We start from the raw sequence: 18,765 nt of genomic DNA, 5'->3' as shown, positions 1-18,765 counted from the left end.
CCATGGGCCTCCCCATTGAGAACTCTTTACTGCCAGCGCCGACCACGGTCAACATTTGCAGCACAGATGACTGCGTGGAGCGGTGCTATGTGACGTCATGAGTATTCCACGCTTTTGTCTGTTGCGCAGACTGCACGACCTGACGGTAACGCGCAGAAACCACCTGCCATAAAAATAAAATACCATCGTCTTTTCTGGAAGAAAACTGGAAAGCAATACTTTCTAAGCAATAAAAGATTGCCAGCCCCATTAGTATTTAGTACAACTTCCCTATTTTTCAGCTTCAGAAGGAGAAAGCGCTTAATTCTATTTGACAGACATTCTATCGATAAAAATATATATTCCGGACCTTCATCATATACAAACTGAGTCATCAGTACTGGCATAGTAATTTGTTGTTCCCTTTAATTGGAGCAGAGCACACTATGCATCTTGATTCATAGGTACAGTCAACCACAAAAGTTTACAGTCCACAGATTTAAAAACGTTCAATTTCGAGAAGCCTGCAACAGTAGTCAGTAAAACCGAACATCACAATGTTGTTCACATATAATAGTAGAGGCTGTAATGTGAATACTAGGCTGTGTTGTGAGGCTGCACAGATATTCAGCTTTTTCTGATTTCGTGGCTGAGTGTAGTTAAGTTACTGAAAGCTAGCAAGATTCTTGCTAAGTAATGTGATTAGGCTCTTGAGCATGTCACACAAAATTTGGAAGCATAAAAGTATGTGTTAAATTTTCTGATATTCGATATTGGTCTTTTTTTCTTGATTTAGTTCGATATTTGATTTGAACTCTACTATTCGCACATCCCTACTTTTTTACCTATTATGTTAGCCACGTGAACACGAGCACAGACGATGAAGGACTTAAATGGGTGTGCTCGTGTTCACGCATGTTGTCTGTTTAAACTTTGCAGCTCTGTATTCTAATTATGCTATTCCAACTAGCCTCAATGCAATCCTTAATCAAATTAAACACACCCTTCCCTGCAGGTCAATGAATGTGGATTCACAGTTTCTAACCTGGCTCGACATGGATGCCTGGCACCGTAACCACCACACAGGGATCACGAATGGCAACGGTGAACTTCCAGAGTGAACAGCTTTGATGTCACGCGGACCGATAAAGCCCCACACACCCGAAAAAACCAACAGTGAGCATGACATTATTAGCACCTTATTAAACAATGCGGTCACCAACAGCCATTGATGACCGGAAGACCCACATTTTTTCAGCAACCTGAGCTTCTAAAATCAACTAGGGAATGACGTCTGCTGGAGCCTGACTGGCTCAGCTTGAGAGGAGAAGCAGTGCTATGTAGTGCCCCCAATGTTATCTTCTCTTGCCTTCCATGCATGATGCTAGCAGTGATGTTACGGCATAATAGTATAAAAGGCAATCCTACTAAAAAAAGCACATCCTTTCTTCTGTTGTTCACTCAGCCTGCGGCTTGCAAGATATTAAACAGCACTTGCTGCACATATACTGCACAATCATTTCAATGTTTCCAATAACATTTCAAAGATTCCAGTAATGTGCATTGTTACACTAAGCTGTGGAAGAACCTGTCATGAAAACTGGCCGCTGTTTCAATGACCAACTGAGGGAACACGTGAACAGTTTAAAGGACGATTTGAGCGCACGTCTTTCTGCATATTGTAGAATTTCTTCCTATGAATTGCCTTTTTATGAAGTGAGTATCTTGGGTGGAAATAAAACTAAAACTGCGCAGGAACTCAAATCAATAGTCAAGCCTGTGTTAGCCAGACCTTTGTTTCTTTGTATGTAGAAACTAAATTGCTACCATATTTATTCGCGTATAAGCTGGCATCAATTCTAAGTCAACCCTAAAAATTTAGGACATCAGAAAATAACTTAAAAAAGAAGAGATCAACCCTTCCCGCACCGGAAAATCCTGCATGCACCCGACCTTCATCACGCTTCTGTAACCCACAGGTGATAGTGCCGGATTGCTTCGGCCTCCCACTCCCTCAGCTCGGGATCTTTTTCTCGGTGCTGTCGGATTGCTATCGACGTGCAGGCAAGCGTCGTTAGACGCGTCCAGTTACATTGGCGAAGCCAGTGCGTCAAACCATTGGTCGAACTATAGATGCTGTTGTTCTCGCCAACATAACATAACGTGTGCGCGCGCTCACGCTACGTCGGGCTATACTTAGGCCTTAACAGCTGGATCGGCATGCCAACTGCGAGGCCTTTCACGGGTGAGTACTCACCGCCGCTCATCGAAGGCTGCCAGTTCCTCGGGGGAACGCACAACGCATGGCCATCCCATCTATCTTCTGAGAACAAGCTGAACGAAAATGAAGCCGGCACAGCCTGCGAAGCCCTTTCCCTCCCTTGACGGAAGCCAAACAGCTCGCATGAGCCTATGCAGCTGGAATCCTGGCTGACGCTGGTGCCGACGCAGCTGTCCACTCATCAAATCGCGCTTCCCTGCAACTGCTCTGCTCTGAGAGCAGCAGGGATTTTGTGCGACCATATCGCCACTGAAACTCGTGAGCCAATACAAGCTTTGCTTGAAAACTTTCCTTGAATGCAAGCCAACTCAGATAAATAGTAAACAGCTGCACAAGGTAAATAGCATTTAATACCAGCACCAAAATTGTCCAAATTCACTTGCCCGTCTGTGCTGGGCTCATTGTCGTCATCTTCTTCATACACAGCCCACAATCTTCAGTGCCCTCAAGTGCGTTCAAAATGCAGCACTTTCTAAATGCATGTCTAATCAGGTCTCCTGGGATGTCGTCCCTGGCAATGGCAATTGAGCCTACACATGCCTGCACAGCATGCCCTGAATCCCCTCAATACACCGCCGACCGGAGTGGCATGTGGATAGAGAGGCTTGAGCGCTGAGGAAGGAAAATTTAGAATGCAGCTATTTTGCAGGCACTCAAGGCGGCCAAAATGGTGTCGCCTGTGCTTCGGTCGGCTGCCCAGCAGATTGTGATGGCTACAATGATGTCGTTCACAGTGGCACTAGTGGAGTGTCACTTTTTGTTTTAATGGGTCTTAACAAAATCCTTGAATCTAAGCAGACTGTGGAGTTTCGCAACTCAAGATTCTAAAAGAACTAGTGGCTTAGATTCAAATAAATAGGGTACATGATGACTCTTACTCCTTGTTGCCCCCTGTTATGCATTATGCCTAATAAACAGCAGCTAGTATAGCGCCCGTCTTACTTTCTGCTCTTTCCATCACTAGTTTTCTTTTTCCACTACAAAAATTGTCACATGACACTTGATGAAAGTAATGCATGTTCACATGAACAAGCATGCATGCACCACTGCGACTCCTCCAGACACACACGCACACAATGCTGCGTGCTGCACCAACCAGGCTCTCCTGGCTTAAGCCACAAGCTCTATTGAGTGAATATTTCGCATGGAGGTAGCATTTCATAGTGCACACAGCCTAATACCATGCTTGGGTGCATAATGTTCCTGTTTAACAACAGTAAGTATATAAAGTACGCATCATATGTACTGACACGAAGTAAAAAAAGTATAGATCTTGCAGAAACATAAAGCTGCCGTCCTCTGTTACTGCAATGGCAAAGTGCGTACACAGCAAGTGTGCAGTGTTTCATACTGACAATGCTAGAGACGCCACCATTTTAGTGCAGTGAAATAATTTTTTTGTTTGGTGTTGCTGCAAATGCCGCCTACTTCCAGTTTGTTCAAGATGAAACAACAGTTGATGCATACTTCCAATTTGTTCCAATATGCTCTAAACAAAACAGCAAATAATTTGCCCAAATGAGACATCAAACTGCATGCACCATGAAAGTGGTTCTGGCTGTAGTATGAACATAAACCCTACATGTGAAAAGAACAAAACGAACAAAAAATAAAGACGACTGTCCTAGCAACTGTGCAGTGGAACTGGGACAGATGCCATGAATAACTGTCGATGCCAAGCAGGTGTGTGATGATGGTGAGCACTTTTTATCATTTTGGCCGCCAAAAGTTGGTGACCAGAGCCGCAGCTGAGGAGAGCAGACTGCTGCTGGGCTGGGGGCTGCTGGGCCGCCACTGCAGTAAGGGAGACAGAGCCACTGGATCATTCGAGGATTCAATAGTGGCCACACAACTTTGAACAAAACCACGGCAGACTTCCGTGAAAAGCCAACTGCAACAAAATTTCAATTTCGCTAGTAGTAGTATATAACCCCGAAGTAATCTGGGAAAAGCTGGAGAGGTGGTAATTGCCAAATTTTTTTATTACCAGCCTTTTAATAGTGCCCAAGGAGACGACACGCGCAACTGGTGGGTAGTGGCTATAACATAAGGCTCAGCACGTCACCTCTGACATTTTTTCCAGCGTGCGGCAGGCAGCCGCAAGCCATGTGCCACTTCCGGCGAGCAGTAATGGTGGCTTAGTTTTCTCCCAGTTTTGGTATCAAGAACAGCTGCTTTCAAAGCCTGTCGTGATGCATTGCCTCATTCTTCTCAAATGTAAAGGTTTGCACCAACGGTGTTCTGCATCTAGGCTTTCTACCTGGCTCAAAATTTTGTTGCAGTTGGCCTTTAAGACAGACTTGGTGAATCTCAATTTTTACAAACAAGAAAAAATGTGTGAACGTTTTGCTGGTTTCCCATAGACTAAAGAGAACATAAATCTGCTTATGCAAGATTTTGAGGCAGCACAGAAGTTTACACAGTGTGGGCAACCAACAATCTCACAACCGCATAACGAGCCCCTCACTAGGAAAGGCCATGTTGAGCTGACAAGCGTGCAGTGTGCATTAATGATCGTGCCTGCAAAGCATTACACTGTTAGACGCCGCGAAAAGAACTGAAATTTCAAATCAAACGCTGTGCACACTTCTCCTCATGGGCGCCGTGCTCCCAGCAGCAGCAACAATGTTAATTTTAATTGCACAAGTACCCTACATAAATTTTAGTGCTGTAACGTCACTCACAGTGAATTCGAGAATTATTTAAGGCAACATCAGTTATTTGTTTGATCTTTTGCTTCAATAGACAATTTAAAGATTAGAGAAATAATAAAACTTACAAACTGAATGTCTGCGAGTCTGTGTTTTACTCCGTGCTTAGCAAGAGGGACGTACTTCCATTTTGTGTTTTGTCTGCTTGTTCCCATGCCGTGCAGTCACATGCTCGAAAAACGAAACTATCTGCCATTTTCTACCAGGCTACAATGCGCGATCACGCTCTTTCATCTGTTTGTGTCTGCCTCAACGCTCGTAACTGTTGCACTGATTTATACCACTAACGGGTGTTCCCATGCAGAGCGCGCAAAATTGTGCACTGCACAAAACAAGCCAAACACAATAGCTTGCACGGGAGACCGTCTCCAATAGTGCGCCATTAAGCAAAAACTTGCGTTTGTATCTTCAGTTTTGGTTTCAAAGTGTTTGATCACTAGAGTTATGTTGTGTGACATTTGGTCATGCCTGCTGGCACAGTGTGCCGTGCCACGTTGCCCCAGCCCTCTGGCTGAATAAAGTTAGTCATTTGATTCCGTACAAGGAATTCATCTCCTTTTCTGCGGTGCTCCATGCCCCAGCCATCAGGCCACAATTCGGCCGGTGTTGTACCGATGCCCTACACTACAGCACAAGAGAAAAAAAAAGTAGAAGACGGGACCCATGACATATCTGTCACACGATCCTCCGGCTCCGGTATGGGGGAACGTAGGGAAGGAATTTCCCTTGCAGAGGCTAGATGGGGGAAAGTGGAAAAAGTGTATGTTGCCAGTGACACTTGCCTCCTGAAATCATGGGTTTACGGCACTTCAAATATTTCTATCTCTGCTATTGATGAACTAATATGAAAAATTCTTGTGGTTGAACACTCTGTAATGATTGAGTGGAGTGGTGGGGGCATAATGTTGGGACTACCAGACACACAGCTGAACAGTGGCAGCTCCAAACACCCTCCAGTAGCCGACAAAAAAGACGATGTTGGCGGGTGGTGACACGAGCTGCAATAGGGAGAAAAAACTTCAACCAGTCAGAGGTTGGTATGAAACCAGGGGTATGAGGAACAAGCACAGAGGAGAGATTGCTCAGAGTCGCCGGGGTCCAGACCCAAACTTAAGAGCATCGACAGAACCAGGACAACCCCGAGTAGTCCTCGAGAGATCCGCCGAGCGTAGGACTCAACTATTCCTGCTGCACCTGTTGCTGTTGGGGTTTCTGCTCCTGATCCTGAGCCACTGTGCAGAGAGCAGAGGACACCTGAGGGTGACCAGAGGTCCGCAGCAACACTTGTGAGAAGCTCCCAAGCAGAACCGCAAGCCAGGGGTAAGCACAGGCACCACTTAGCTGTAGTGGTTGCAGTTAGACAGCCTTGGACTCCGCCATCCAGGTTTGGCTTTACCGTGCCTCCCTCGTCTGCCACTGCCCGCCATATCGCTACTGCAGTCAACGCAGGTGCCACTGGTGTCAACCCACCACCACCCGAGTAACTAAGACTTCCTATGACTGTTTTATTTTTCCTTGTTATAGAACAAGAGTGATTTGAACTTCTCGTATGGACCAACGCGGCTAACTGTACTTTTCTTTGCTTTCTTTTTGTTTCTCCAGGAAAATAAGAAGGTTCTTTTTTGTCATTGGGCTTCCATGAGGTAGTCGGCAGCTTTTGCAATTTTCTCAACCCTCTGGCAGTTCCGCTCGCAAAGAAACAGTGAAAAACGACTTAGGCAGTTATTCAAAAGCTGTTCAGCGACAACAGAGTCCCAAGCCATGTCAAAAGATTTCCCTTCGACAATCATCTCTACCCATCTATCGAAAAAACACAAAAGCCTAGTAACGTACTGCTTGGCTGTCTCATTGTCATAGGGCTTACTGTGACAAAATTTTTTATTATAGGCTTTGGCAGTTGAACGAAAGCGCTAGAGCCCTTTTTACTTCCTCAGGCGTGCCTTAGTCCCTGAGGCATGCCTTGGTTTATTTCTCTTTAGGGCATTCCTGACCAGTGGCGACAAGCTTGAATCTCTTTATATAAGTGTCTAAGGCATCTCGATTCTCATTAAACACTGGAATTAGGTTGTTAGGGTTCATAAACGATGGGCAAGTTCTCTCCGATTCACAGCCTATTCCCGTGCAGCCTCCTGCCTCGGCCAAATTAAGCCGTAGCTCCAGTGCTCCTTCCAAGTTCCAAATGTTGCTTCGTTGCCTCACGTTCCGAGAGCCATTTCTCATGTGCTTTCGCAGCCTCCTCCTGTGCCCTGTAGGCTTTCTCATCGACCCATTTTCTCAGTTCTGCCCCCTGCAGACCCATACACTTGCCCAACGCCATAAGCTCTGACAAACTCATCTCGATGAGTATACAGCCATACAAACAGGAACAAATGGCTTTGTACTTTCCTAGTGGTCACCAATTTTGCAATGACAAACTCCTTCATTGCGAGTTGTCAAACTCTGTTCAGCTCAATATTGATCACACACAAAAAAAAAACAATAACGAGAGAATATCACACAGCACACAGAAAGCACAGAAAAAGAAAAATACAGTTGGCCGCATTAGTCTATGCGAGAAGTTCAAATCATTCTCAGTCTATAACAAGCAAAAAGAAATCTAAAGTCATCAGAAGTCACTCGGGCGACGGCGCATTGACAGCAATGGCACTTGCGTTGATGGCAGTAGCAGTGTGGCGGGCAGTCGCGGACGTGACTGGATGTCCGAGGCTATCCAAGTGCAACAGTTGAGCACTACCTGTGCTGGTCCTGCTGGGCCGCCTCCCATCAGGCCTCTGGTCGACGCCAGGCAATCTCTGCTGTCCACAAGGTGGATCAGGAGCAGAAACCCCAACAGCAGCAGGTACAGCAGGAATAGCTGAGCCCTACGCTTGGCGGATCTCTCCAGGGACAGCTGGGGTCGTGCTGGTTCTGTCGAGGCTCTCGGGTTCGGGCCTGGACCCCAACGATACCGATCTCGACACCACCGATGTTCGAGCCCCACGAGTTTCTTCTCTCCACTCATTCCCCGTACTCCTGGTTTAGTGCAAACCCCGATTGGTTTTATTTATTTATTTAATTATTTATTTGTCTATTTAGAAAATAGTGCAGGCCAAGGAATGGCCCGAGCAGGAGTGGGGATGTTACAGAAAATATGTACACAACCAAGTACACAATAATACAGGTGGGGCAAAATAACAGACAGGTATGTAATATAGTAAAGTACAAGATCAAAATCGCAGTTCTGACGAATTATCAATGGATTTTAGTATGCTTCCGGAAAAAATATGGTGCAGAGGTTTGTTCCTATTTGTTATCGTGTGAGGAAATAAAGAGTACTTATAATTGTTAGTACAGGCAAAGATAGGGGTCAAGTTGTGTGAATGGTATCGTCTTGTGGGATGCGAAGATAATGGAGCAAGGATGACTGTTAGGTCTAGAATACATTTTTTGCTAGGTAGGTGGAAAATAAATTTTCGTCTAGCTATTTTCCTTCGACATTCCAAAGATTGAATTTTATTTTCATTCATTAGCTCAGTTGGGGAGTCAGAATGGCAAAAACCGTTGAAAATAAAACGAATGACTAACCTTTGGATTTTCACGAGATTGTTAATATCTTTTTTCGTGTGCGGATCCCAAACCTCAGATGCATATTCCAAGCTAGACCATATTATTGTGTTTTATGCGAGGAGTTTTGTGCTAGGGGGAAAGCTTTTAAGTTTATGTCTAGCAAGCCTAATGTCCTGCGTGCGGACGAACAAATTTTTTCAATATGGGAGGACCAAGTGAGTTTGCTGGTGATGATTGTGATGCCAAGATATTTATAACTGTCTGTTAGTAAAATTTGACATTCTTTCTCCCTCGTCTGACAGCTCATGCCCCCACCTGCCAACATTGATTTCTTTGACAGCCACTCGAGGGTGCTTGGAGCTGCCGCTGTTCCGCAGTATTTCGTCACCGCATTTTCAACAGTCCCGACTTTACGACGTCCTCAACTCATTCACTGCACACTCCTGAGAGGGCACGCAACTTCCAGTGCGTAACCAAAACTTGCGAAGTGGTGTGGTGAGGGGCCCCCTTTAACTCCCACAAAGCGTAGACAATATCAAGGAACAAATTGATCACCTTTGTGTCTGGCCATGGAGAGTGCATTTATACCAAAAAATAAATAAAATGATATACAAGATTCACTAATATATCAATTAATTAGTATTTCATCTGCTGTGTTTATAACAACTTCAATCCAGCTTGTTAAAAACACTAACACATGAGCTTTGCATGATGTTTGCCACGCTTAAATCATCAACATTTTAAGTTATCAGACTCAACATATCAAAAATGATATGTTGGGCGTTGTCGAGTTAAGAATACACAGAGCAATGTTTAGCATACATCACACAAGCCCAATGAATGTTTCTTTTACATGTGCATTTTGGTTCAATGTGATTTCATGCATAGTATTGAGTCACATATACTTGGGTGTACTAGGATTAGGAGATTTTCTGTTTTCTAGATCATTCCAGTTAAGAAAAGCTTCTGATAAAACAAGTTTGTCTTAATGAGAGCCTCCTGTGCCAAGAATGGAACATGAAGACCACACAGTCTATGACACCCTGTTGCTGAGAACAAGGTCGCAGGTTTGATACCTGGCCATGGCACATTATGCATAACAGCCATGGTATGACTTGGCCACAGTATGGAAAATCACTTGTGTGCCATGCTTTTAGGAGCACGTAAATTGACCACAAGCAATAAAAACTAACATTGACTCCACCGCAATGGCATCTCTCATGTTCCCCGAGTTAAATTTGCATGTTCAGTCCATATAATCTGTTAAAAAGACTACACAACACTGTGTGCCAACACTGGTAACCGGATAACAGATTAATAAAAGAACCAAAAGTTAATAATTTTTTAAAGGAGTACTGATAGTTATTTTATCCCATTTTTAACTTACTTATTGGGCAGCTGCTAACCCTGTAATTGCATTATGGAGTCTCCATTCCTCCGTAGCGCAACAAATTACTGACAGTACCTTCTAATGCGTCCAGTTCAAAATGCATGCCAAATGCAGTCCAGCTTCGTACATGACAAAGGAGACTACTCACACCACCAAAACCTGATGTGGTGGTCCCACGGTACCAGAGAGCACTGACCTGTGTACTTGATGGGGACAGTGGTTTCCTCTGCGTTTCCAGGAGAGGCGCACAGTTATACTGGTGTTACAAGGTGACTTTTGATCACCCGATCTGGATCAAATTTCTTGACTGTGATTCGCTCCCTCCCGCAGCTTGTGCAAAAGAGCCAACTTTGACTGAAAAATCTGATCCACATTGGGCTTGATCGCAATCAAAAGTGCGCTGTGTGACACCCGTATTAGAGTGGGCAGCTTCTCGGAACATGGTCAATGTGTGGCCTATTGCACTGGTTTGCTCTTGAGTTCTTTGTGACACTATGTGACCGTCACTCTTGGTGATGTGAAAGGTCTTCTTTTCTATGTCAGATGCTGACAGTGTGCGCTTTGAGTGAGTCCCATAAAAGGTGCAGCAATGAACTATTTGTGGTGCTATCAAGAATTTTGCTAATACTTTGCTGTACCATAATTATGGAATCAACGACTACCTAGAAAAGCAAACAAGGCAGCGTGCATAATTTTCATGTCAGTACTCCTTAACATAAGAAAAAAAGTGGGGGACAATACTCGTATGTATATGTATATGTAATGCTGCCATCATATTTACTATATACTTACCATATAGCATATTTATATGAATATAAGGTGACCTTTTTCCCAGAATCCTTAGCCTCGAAATAACCCCCCCCCCCCCCTATCTTAATGCGAGGCTGATAGATTCAATATTTCAATATGGTGGCAGCAGTGCGACATTTCTAGCAATCTAGATTTTAGACAGCAGCTCAAGCTCTAGGAACTAATAAGCCTTGGCAGGTGAGGCAGTACCACATTTTCGGGTGTACCGCCTGTACTGAGAATTATAAAAACGTAACAGTAAAGGCAGTGTGCGAGTTATATGCAAATTTAATGCTGTGGTGTGGCTTCACAGCTGCGTGCGAATCATTTTATGGTGAAACTTCTGGAGATTGCAACACTACAAAGTATGAATTTGACCAAACTACAAAGCTTTCCAAACTACCAATTTGACTAAGTAGCAAGCTTGGCAATGTTTTTAGACCCTCATTCTAAATTGAGTACAACCAAGATGCTTCAATGGCAAACTGGCAAATGGCAAACCCTTGCTTCAAAAGAAGCAGGGAAAAGTTCAACACCAAGGAACCCAGATATGTCATCAACAACGAAAGTTTTTGTAGAGGCTGCTTCTATGTCAGCACTGTGGAAGAAAAACATTGATAAGCTCATCAACTAGCAGCAATCTTCGCTTGCTTCTGGCAGCAACATTTACTGCCACAAGGACAAGTTATAAGATATGTGCATGATGAAATTTTGGGCCAAAAATAAGGTTCATGTGAGTGGTGGTGTAAGCATGGTGTGCACTGTTGGCAAGGCTTGCGAAGAGATACCTTTCTTGGCTATGAAGCGAGAGCTACGGAGACGAAACTCCTGCATGTGACTGTACACATCCACAATGTGGTCCGGGCAAGCTCAGCACTGGTTTCGGTTTCACACTGAGGCTCAGCGTCAATCAATGTTTATACACATTTCATACGTACCGAGTCTCAAAGAGCGAGGAAAGCAGCCTGCATCAGAACCCCGAAATGGCTATATGACCTCGGCATCGGCTGTGACATGGGCGCGCAACGGATGCTGCCGTCAGTAGAACTGGCGCTGCAGTCAGCTCCTCCCTCATTTGTTCATGTCGACAGTTTCGATTTTCTGATGGATTTGATTGGTTTATGCATATACGCTGCAAGCACTTGTCCTGTGTGCTTCGACAGTCTTTTGTTGCTGAAGTTAGTCAACAGCCTTTCAGGGGTGTTGATTGGCAGGACAGCAAGGATGAATACTCACTGGAAGATGCAGGCACCATTTTGCCTTTGAGCAATATGCAAAACATGAGGGGGTCTTGTATGCAGTTGATACCACTTATAACGATACTGGTTTTAACAATATATGGGTTATAACAATGAAAAGCTGCTGGACTGTCAACTGTATGTTTTCTATGGGGAAATAACTCACTTACTACAATGTCGCCATGCTGCATTATCGGTTATAACGATGAAGTCTGGCTGCTGGGTGTCCATGCTGAAAAGTAATGGAAAGCGAAATCCTCAAAAAGAAAAAAGGAAAAGTGAAATGCGAGCCACTGCATGATCACATGCCACCCCAACTGCCGCCGCGCGCTTCTTTCCATGAGAGAGCACGCCACACTCACATGCATCTCTTCCCTTGCCCTTCCACCCCTCCAAGCACAAATGAGCTGCGCACACAGCTCTGCACCATGCCACCCTCAGAAACATGAATGGACCATGCCAACTGCACTGCCGGCACTACCGGCACTGCTCCCAGATTGCTCGCTGGGGCCTCATAGTTGGTTCTTTATTCTATGGCCATCATTTTGCACAATTCTGCAAATGGGTTAAAGGGATACGGACACAAAAATTGGTGGGTGGTTTTCTGCGCCAGAACAAAAGTTGAACTGTTAAAAATGACGAATACAACAAGCTGCTTAGAAAAAAAGAACGAGAAACACCTTTCTTTTGTGATTTTCTGTTGCGCCTTGCCTCCAAGCGGCCGCCGGGAGAAGCTGAAACTTGACGTCACGACACCCCCGCGTGCCCGCGCGCGCGCGGCCAAGGTCAGCCACAGCCGGCACAGTCTTTCCGGAGTGTCGATCCCTTGCAGCGTTTGTTTATCGCCGTCGGCTATGTTCGCACGTGGTCTGTCTGAAACATTATCCCCGTCAGCGCTCCATGCAGGTGGTGCATCTTACACACGTGTTCGCACAGTCGTCGATCGGTATTGAAGCATTCTTCGTAGAGGAAGAAAATGTCCAGACATTACTGCGCCCACGGCTGTTATAACAGCATTATCGGTCGTGACACGCCGTCGCGCACGTCTCCCAGAGGCAAGGTGCGTGAACTTTGCATACGTGCCTGTCAGCCACCACACCCAGCATGGAGACTTCTAAAAAATGGCTTCACTTGCGCGGACCACTTCGTGAACGATGCTTATGCGACCGGGCTAGCCCGGCTGTGCTCAAAAGCCTTGGCATGCCGCTCAAAAGGCTCCTGTTGAGGCAATGCAATTCAAAGAGCGGGTGCTTAGTGACGCATTCGTAACTGTTAGCTGTGTTCGCCAACTTTTGTTGTTCTTGCAACAGACCCTCTCTCTTTCTGTATGCATGTAGCCGCAGCAGTGACCGCAGGAGTGCCTGTTGAAAGAAGGGAAATTACCCTTTCATTGGCTGTGCAAGAACAGATATTCTCGGCTTGTGACAGAAATTGTTTACCCTGCGGATGCATGTGTTTATCACAAAACAAAATAGTCATGTTGTGTGCACTCTCGCTGCGTCTAATATTGAACGACAGCATACGAGCGCTCTTTTAATTGATCAAATATACAAAACACAGCCTGTGAATGAACGCCAGACAACAGCATACATGTGTAGTAATCTAAAATGCGCAGCACATTTATCTACATTGCCGTTTCACACGTTGCTTTTCAACCTCAAGCAAAAAATTACGGATTTTCATAGGTCTGTGCATAATCATGCGTCGGGTTTCATGACTTGGTTGTACGCGCAGCACTTCCCTATTGAATGTCACAGCTAAAGACTTTCCTTTGTCTATGGCCACAGAATCGATGTAGCTAAGTGATCTGGTCGACGGGTCCCTAGCGCAGCCGCCCATCTCAACGAGTTCAACCAGTAAATGGCTTCTAATGGCGTGTATGTGAAAGTAGCCGTAAACACAGGGCTATGAAACGGCTGGAAAATTCTACACATGCCATGCCTTGTCGCGTAAAAACGAAGTGTGCAGCGATCGAAAGCCGACAGCGTAGGTAAGCACAAAGCGACGAGCTACGCTACCAACGATTCAGCCGTAATAGCTCCCTTTCTGCCTCAACGCGGGTCATGAAACTAGGCATTTTGCATCCTACGTAACATAATTTTAGGAACTGCTGCTGCTGCACTTCAAGTTTACTAGAAAAAGAAATTAACATTTTGCTGGCCCGGACTGCCTGACCGGCACGTTCAAGGCCGCCTGCTCTTCTTTGCCGCTTGACGCGGAAGGCTCGTAACCGTAAGCGATTATATTTCTTGCTAAGTTGGAACGGTCCTCATCTACAGACGTGTACTCATCGCTGGTAGAGGCACCAGAACCCGAATCCATGCTCGCGATTGCGGCGGCGGCGCACCTCGAATGACCGTGGCCGGCCGGCTGGCTATCCGACGGGGGTGTCGTGACGTCACGCCTTCCAACTCGCTTGGGCCGGGCGGCGTTGCGCGCGCTCACAAAAACGCCAAAAATAAAGCCATCCGCTGAAAAATGAGCGCAGTGACTACTTGTTTTCGGTGTACTCGCACACTGAGGACTCATTTTCTGTATTATCGTAAAATGTTCAGATTTTGTGTCCGTATCCCTTTAAGTCGCTCTTGCTTGTCTTTGTTTGTTGCGACAAAGTCGTTCCTGACCATGTTGTTTCTCAGCCTCGTTTGATTCGCCGTTGAAATGGAAGATGCCCGATCCGCCCGCTCATCTTTGGCAATGCACGACGTTGCCGGTGAAAAGAAAGCGCACTGCTACAGATTTGGAAACGAAGTGCTTCTAACCGATGAGGTGATTGTCGCGAACGTACTTGTATTGTATAGGGACAGTGACGGCCACAACGGCAGTGCTGATGCGGTAGGGCAGGCTGCCTCTACATAGTACCTGCAGGAGGTCCTGTAGATGATTCAGTCCCTTATGGCGTTGCTTTCGTGAGGGACCTTCTGCTCCACTACATGGAGCACCTGGATGCCATGGAGAAAAATGTCGGCAAGCTTCGAGTAACACAAGCAAGGCTGACGGATGTGCGGTTTTCTAGTGCAAGCCAGTGGGAAGTACGTGGCGAGATGCTTATGGCAATCACGTCCCAGCGTTTCTTCTGAGATGCTGCCACAGCAACCTTCCCGAATTTTTTAAAAGGCACCTTTTGGTGCTACCAAAGCGATGCCTCGGCAGTGCTCATAGATCACTTGCCACCCGTGACCCCTCTTTGCAGTTGTTATAGCAGTGCCATTCTTGAATGCCAACAGCCATGGCTTGTGAACAACACGCGATCGGAGCGCTCAGGAAGCAGAGTTAAGCACTTAAATGAGTCAACACAATCAGAAGCCAGATGGACGAAGGTGTTGGAGAGGAAAATTGGCCTCCCCAATATTATACTTTTCTCGGAACAGCTACGCCATCCCCCATTTTTATTTCTTTTTCATGCAACCTCGTCATAACAATGAAATTTTCATGACACTTCAATGTTGTTATATGTGGATTTGGCTGTGTACACACACACACAGCTTATGTGGGCAAAGTTCTGACTGGTGTTGTAGAAATCAGAGGGCACTTGTTTTGTCGCGACAACACATTGGATAATAAAGGAGGTGATGCAAGATCTCCGGGGCACCCAAGAAGCCGCAGGGCAACCAAAGCCGAAGCCCTGACTGGTCTGTGGGTTGGGACTCGCCGAGGCACAACCCACGGACCAGTCCAGGTTCTAGCTTTGATGTCACCATAGCTGCATGGAACAGGTACTGTGAATAATGCAAAATGATGACGCACTGTTAGAACTACTAAAAAGACAATTAAAAAGTATATTTGTGCTCAGCTGCCAACTTGTGAAGGCTGTTTCACATGCTGTGACTGGAGCGAAAAAAATTGGTGCAGTCACATGGGTCACAATGCGATCTTTAAAAGGCTCATTTTAAACCATTGAGATTTTAACAATGGGGCCCAAGGTTGCTTCGCTGGCGGCTTTTTTGGCATACACCGCATAATTTTTTCAAATGTAATGCGTGTTAATATATATAACATGTGTGCCTTGTAACTTAAAAATGCTACGACAGTGAAATTTGTTTTGGAGTGTGCAACGACACTTCCTGAGGTTGAGTGTGAGGAGACATGGAGGACGTAAACAGCTGCTCACTCTTGGTTGTTCAGCACTGTGTGTTGTTTCGTGTGCCTTCTATGCCCATGTCATTATGCCTGTGCTACAGGAAATTACAAGGGGACCTATTAACAAGACAGTACAGTTATTCTCATCCTCACGATCCGCCCAGGTTCGTGAACGAGGGAGGGCTCGAGGCACCCTCCGTTATATAGACACTCTACAGCGTGGTAGTGATGAAGGATGACTGACTGCTGAGCAGTTGTGCTCGCCGGTGTTTACTGGTGCGGTAAACAATGTTGCCTACCAAGCCTGGCAGGCCACCGAGCCTGGCAGGCCAACGAAGACTATGCCCAAGGGGGCATCACATGCTTGTCACACCCCCTTATCCCCAGTTTGTTTGTTAAAAGAAACAGACATCCAAGATCAGGGCATAAGGCTCTGCCACCATCTCAGTCAAGTCGACGGTGCCTGCTATCCAGGCAAGTAACGATCCGGCGGCCTCCGTGGCCGAGTACTCTGCCTGGGTGCTGCCTAAGCCAGCCTCACTCCGTCGGGAGGGTCTGCAGTGGTCGGCCTCGTGAATGGTGCTGGACTAAATGCCGGCCCAACGGGCACCCCACCAATGGCAACGTTTGCCGCCTCCAAGGTGGGCAGTGCTTCGCTGGAAGCGACTGGCGCTGCTGCTAGTCCTCCTGCGGGCTAGAACTCTGAAGTGGCAGTTGAGGGTGCTAACCAGGTCCCAAGGTGATGCCTAACATGGTCGGCGTGTCTGTGCCACGTGGCCCTGTCTGGCATGCAGACGAGCAGCAATGAAGCGCTGGCTGGAGACACCACCTGTCTGGCAGATCAGGGTGGGCCAGGATGGAAGCTCCTTGTGAAACTGGAGCTCCCAATTATGGCAAAGGCCAGGGACGGCACTCTCAGTCAGCAGCCAGCTTCTACTTCAGCTGCTTAAGGAGCACTGTGGATCGGAGGTCCGGGTGCAAGACGTCCAAGGGTGTCTTAACCATCTGATCCAGCAGGAGCTTACAAGGGGCACGGCCAGTGACATCGTGGGGCGTGGTCCAGTACTGGAACAGTATCCGGGCAATCTGTGTCCTGAAATCTCCAGTCTGCCTCTTCTTAAGCTTGTCCTTGATGGTTTGCACCACCCGCTCGGCTGCACCGTTTGAAGCAGAGAGGTATGGCAGAACAATCATCCGGCGGATTTCGTTCTTCGTCAGTCAGGCCAGGTACTCTGTGCTGGCGAAAGCAGGACCATTGTCAGACACGAAGGTGTCCAGCAACCCTTGGGCAGCGAAAACCTGTCATAGCGTTGCAATGGTTGTGCCTGCTGATGGAGTGGTGACAGGTAGAACCTCCACCCACTTCGAAAAGGCATCCACCACCGCCACGAAGTAAAGGCCCTTGAAGGGCCCCCCAAAATCCACATGTAGGCAGGACCAGGGTTTCTGTGGGAATGGCCAGGGGGTGATTTCCACATAACGTGAGGCCCGCTGATGCTCCTGGCAGATTTGGCAGCTCCGCACCATGTGAGCAATGTCCTGGTCACCAAACCAGGACGAGGCCACCAGGCCACTAAACCTGGGACAAGGCCACCATCTTGGTCTTTTCCACGCCAGGATGACCCGCGCGCAGCAACTGCAGGACCCTGGATGAGAGATTTTGTGGGATCCCACGCTGGAACCCCTCAATGGGCAGCCCTGCTGCAAGCTCAGCTCGGCGGCCTTGTGGCTATAGGCCTGCTGAACCAATTCCTCCCCACGGGACACCGCTTTGACCACCTGAGACAGGACTGGGTCCCGGCTGGTCGCTTGTGATACTACAGATCTGGAGAGTACCTCGGGGTATGCATGCTCCAGCATGAACATTTCAGCAGGTTCTGGAACAGCGTCGGGCACCTCTGGCAGGGGCAGGCGGCTCGGGACATCAGCAGGTCCCAGGTCCTTTCCCGGACGGTAAACCAGCTGGTAACTGTAAGCTGCCAGCCTCAATGCCCAGCGTACCACTCGAGGTGATTCCTGCACGAGAACTGCCCCAGCAGCCCCAACGGCAGTTTGTGGTCCGTGACCGCCTTGAACTTTTGGCCCTACAGATACTGGTGGAAGCCTTCGACATCGAACATGAGGGCCAGGCCTTCCTTGTCCCGCTGGCTGTAGCGTTGCTGTGCAGCATGAAGCCGACGAGAAGCAAACAACACAGGGCGTTCCAGGCCCTTCTTGTCCCGGTGTGCCAGGACGGCTCCCACACCGTACGGCAACGTATCTACGATCAGGACGACAGGCATGGCAGGATTGAAGTATACCAGTACTGGAGCCTTGGTGATTAGCTCCTTGCTGCGCTGGAAGGCCAGGTCCTGCTCCTTCTTCCAGACCCACTGCTGACCATCTTGAAGCAGAAAATGGAGCAGCTGTAGATGCTTTGACAGGTTTGGCAGGGAACTCCTGTGGAAGTTGGTGAGGCCGAGGTACCTCTGAAGCTCCTTCTTATTCTGGGGCTTAGGCAGCTTGAGCACAGCATCAACTTTGCGGGGAGCCGGGGCTAGGACAGCCTGGGAAATGACATTTGAAGTACTCAGCACTGGGGTCCAGGAAAATGCGTTTTTCCAGCTTGAGCTTGAGACCAGGGTCCTGCAGTCGTGCCAGGACGTTGTGCAGGTTCTGCAGGTGGTGCCCGTCATCGCTGCCAGTAACCAGGCTGTCATCCAAGTACACCGCCACATGCCTCATGCCCCTAAAGAGGTTGTCCATCTCCCT

General features: G+C 47.2%; 1 protein-coding gene across 4 annotated transcripts in view; it reads right to left on the bottom strand.

Annotated features, from left to right (window-relative positions):
* Positions 1-469: 469 nt before the first annotated feature.
* Atg14 (autophagy related protein 14) overlaps positions 470-18,765 on the bottom strand; it is a 250,050-nt gene continuing 231,754 nt past the window's right edge. For all 4 annotated transcript variants that reach the window (XM_075678510.1, XM_075678509.1, XM_075678511.1 and 1 more), the window contains one exon: positions 470-4,054. In XM_075678510.1, the coding sequence (XP_075534625.1) occupies positions 3,971-4,054 (84 nt within the window). In that variant the 3' untranslated portion in view covers positions 470-3,970. The remainder of the gene's footprint in view (positions 4,055-18,765) is intronic.

Source organism: Dermacentor variabilis, unplaced genomic scaffold, assembly GCF_050947875.1.
Source record: "Dermacentor variabilis isolate Ectoservices unplaced genomic scaffold, ASM5094787v1 scaffold_26, whole genome shotgun sequence".
Taxonomy (NCBI): Eukaryota; Metazoa; Arthropoda; class Arachnida; order Ixodida; family Ixodidae; genus Dermacentor; species Dermacentor variabilis.
Note: the sequence above shows the minus strand (reverse complement) of the source record. Positions and strands in the feature narration are given on the sequence as shown.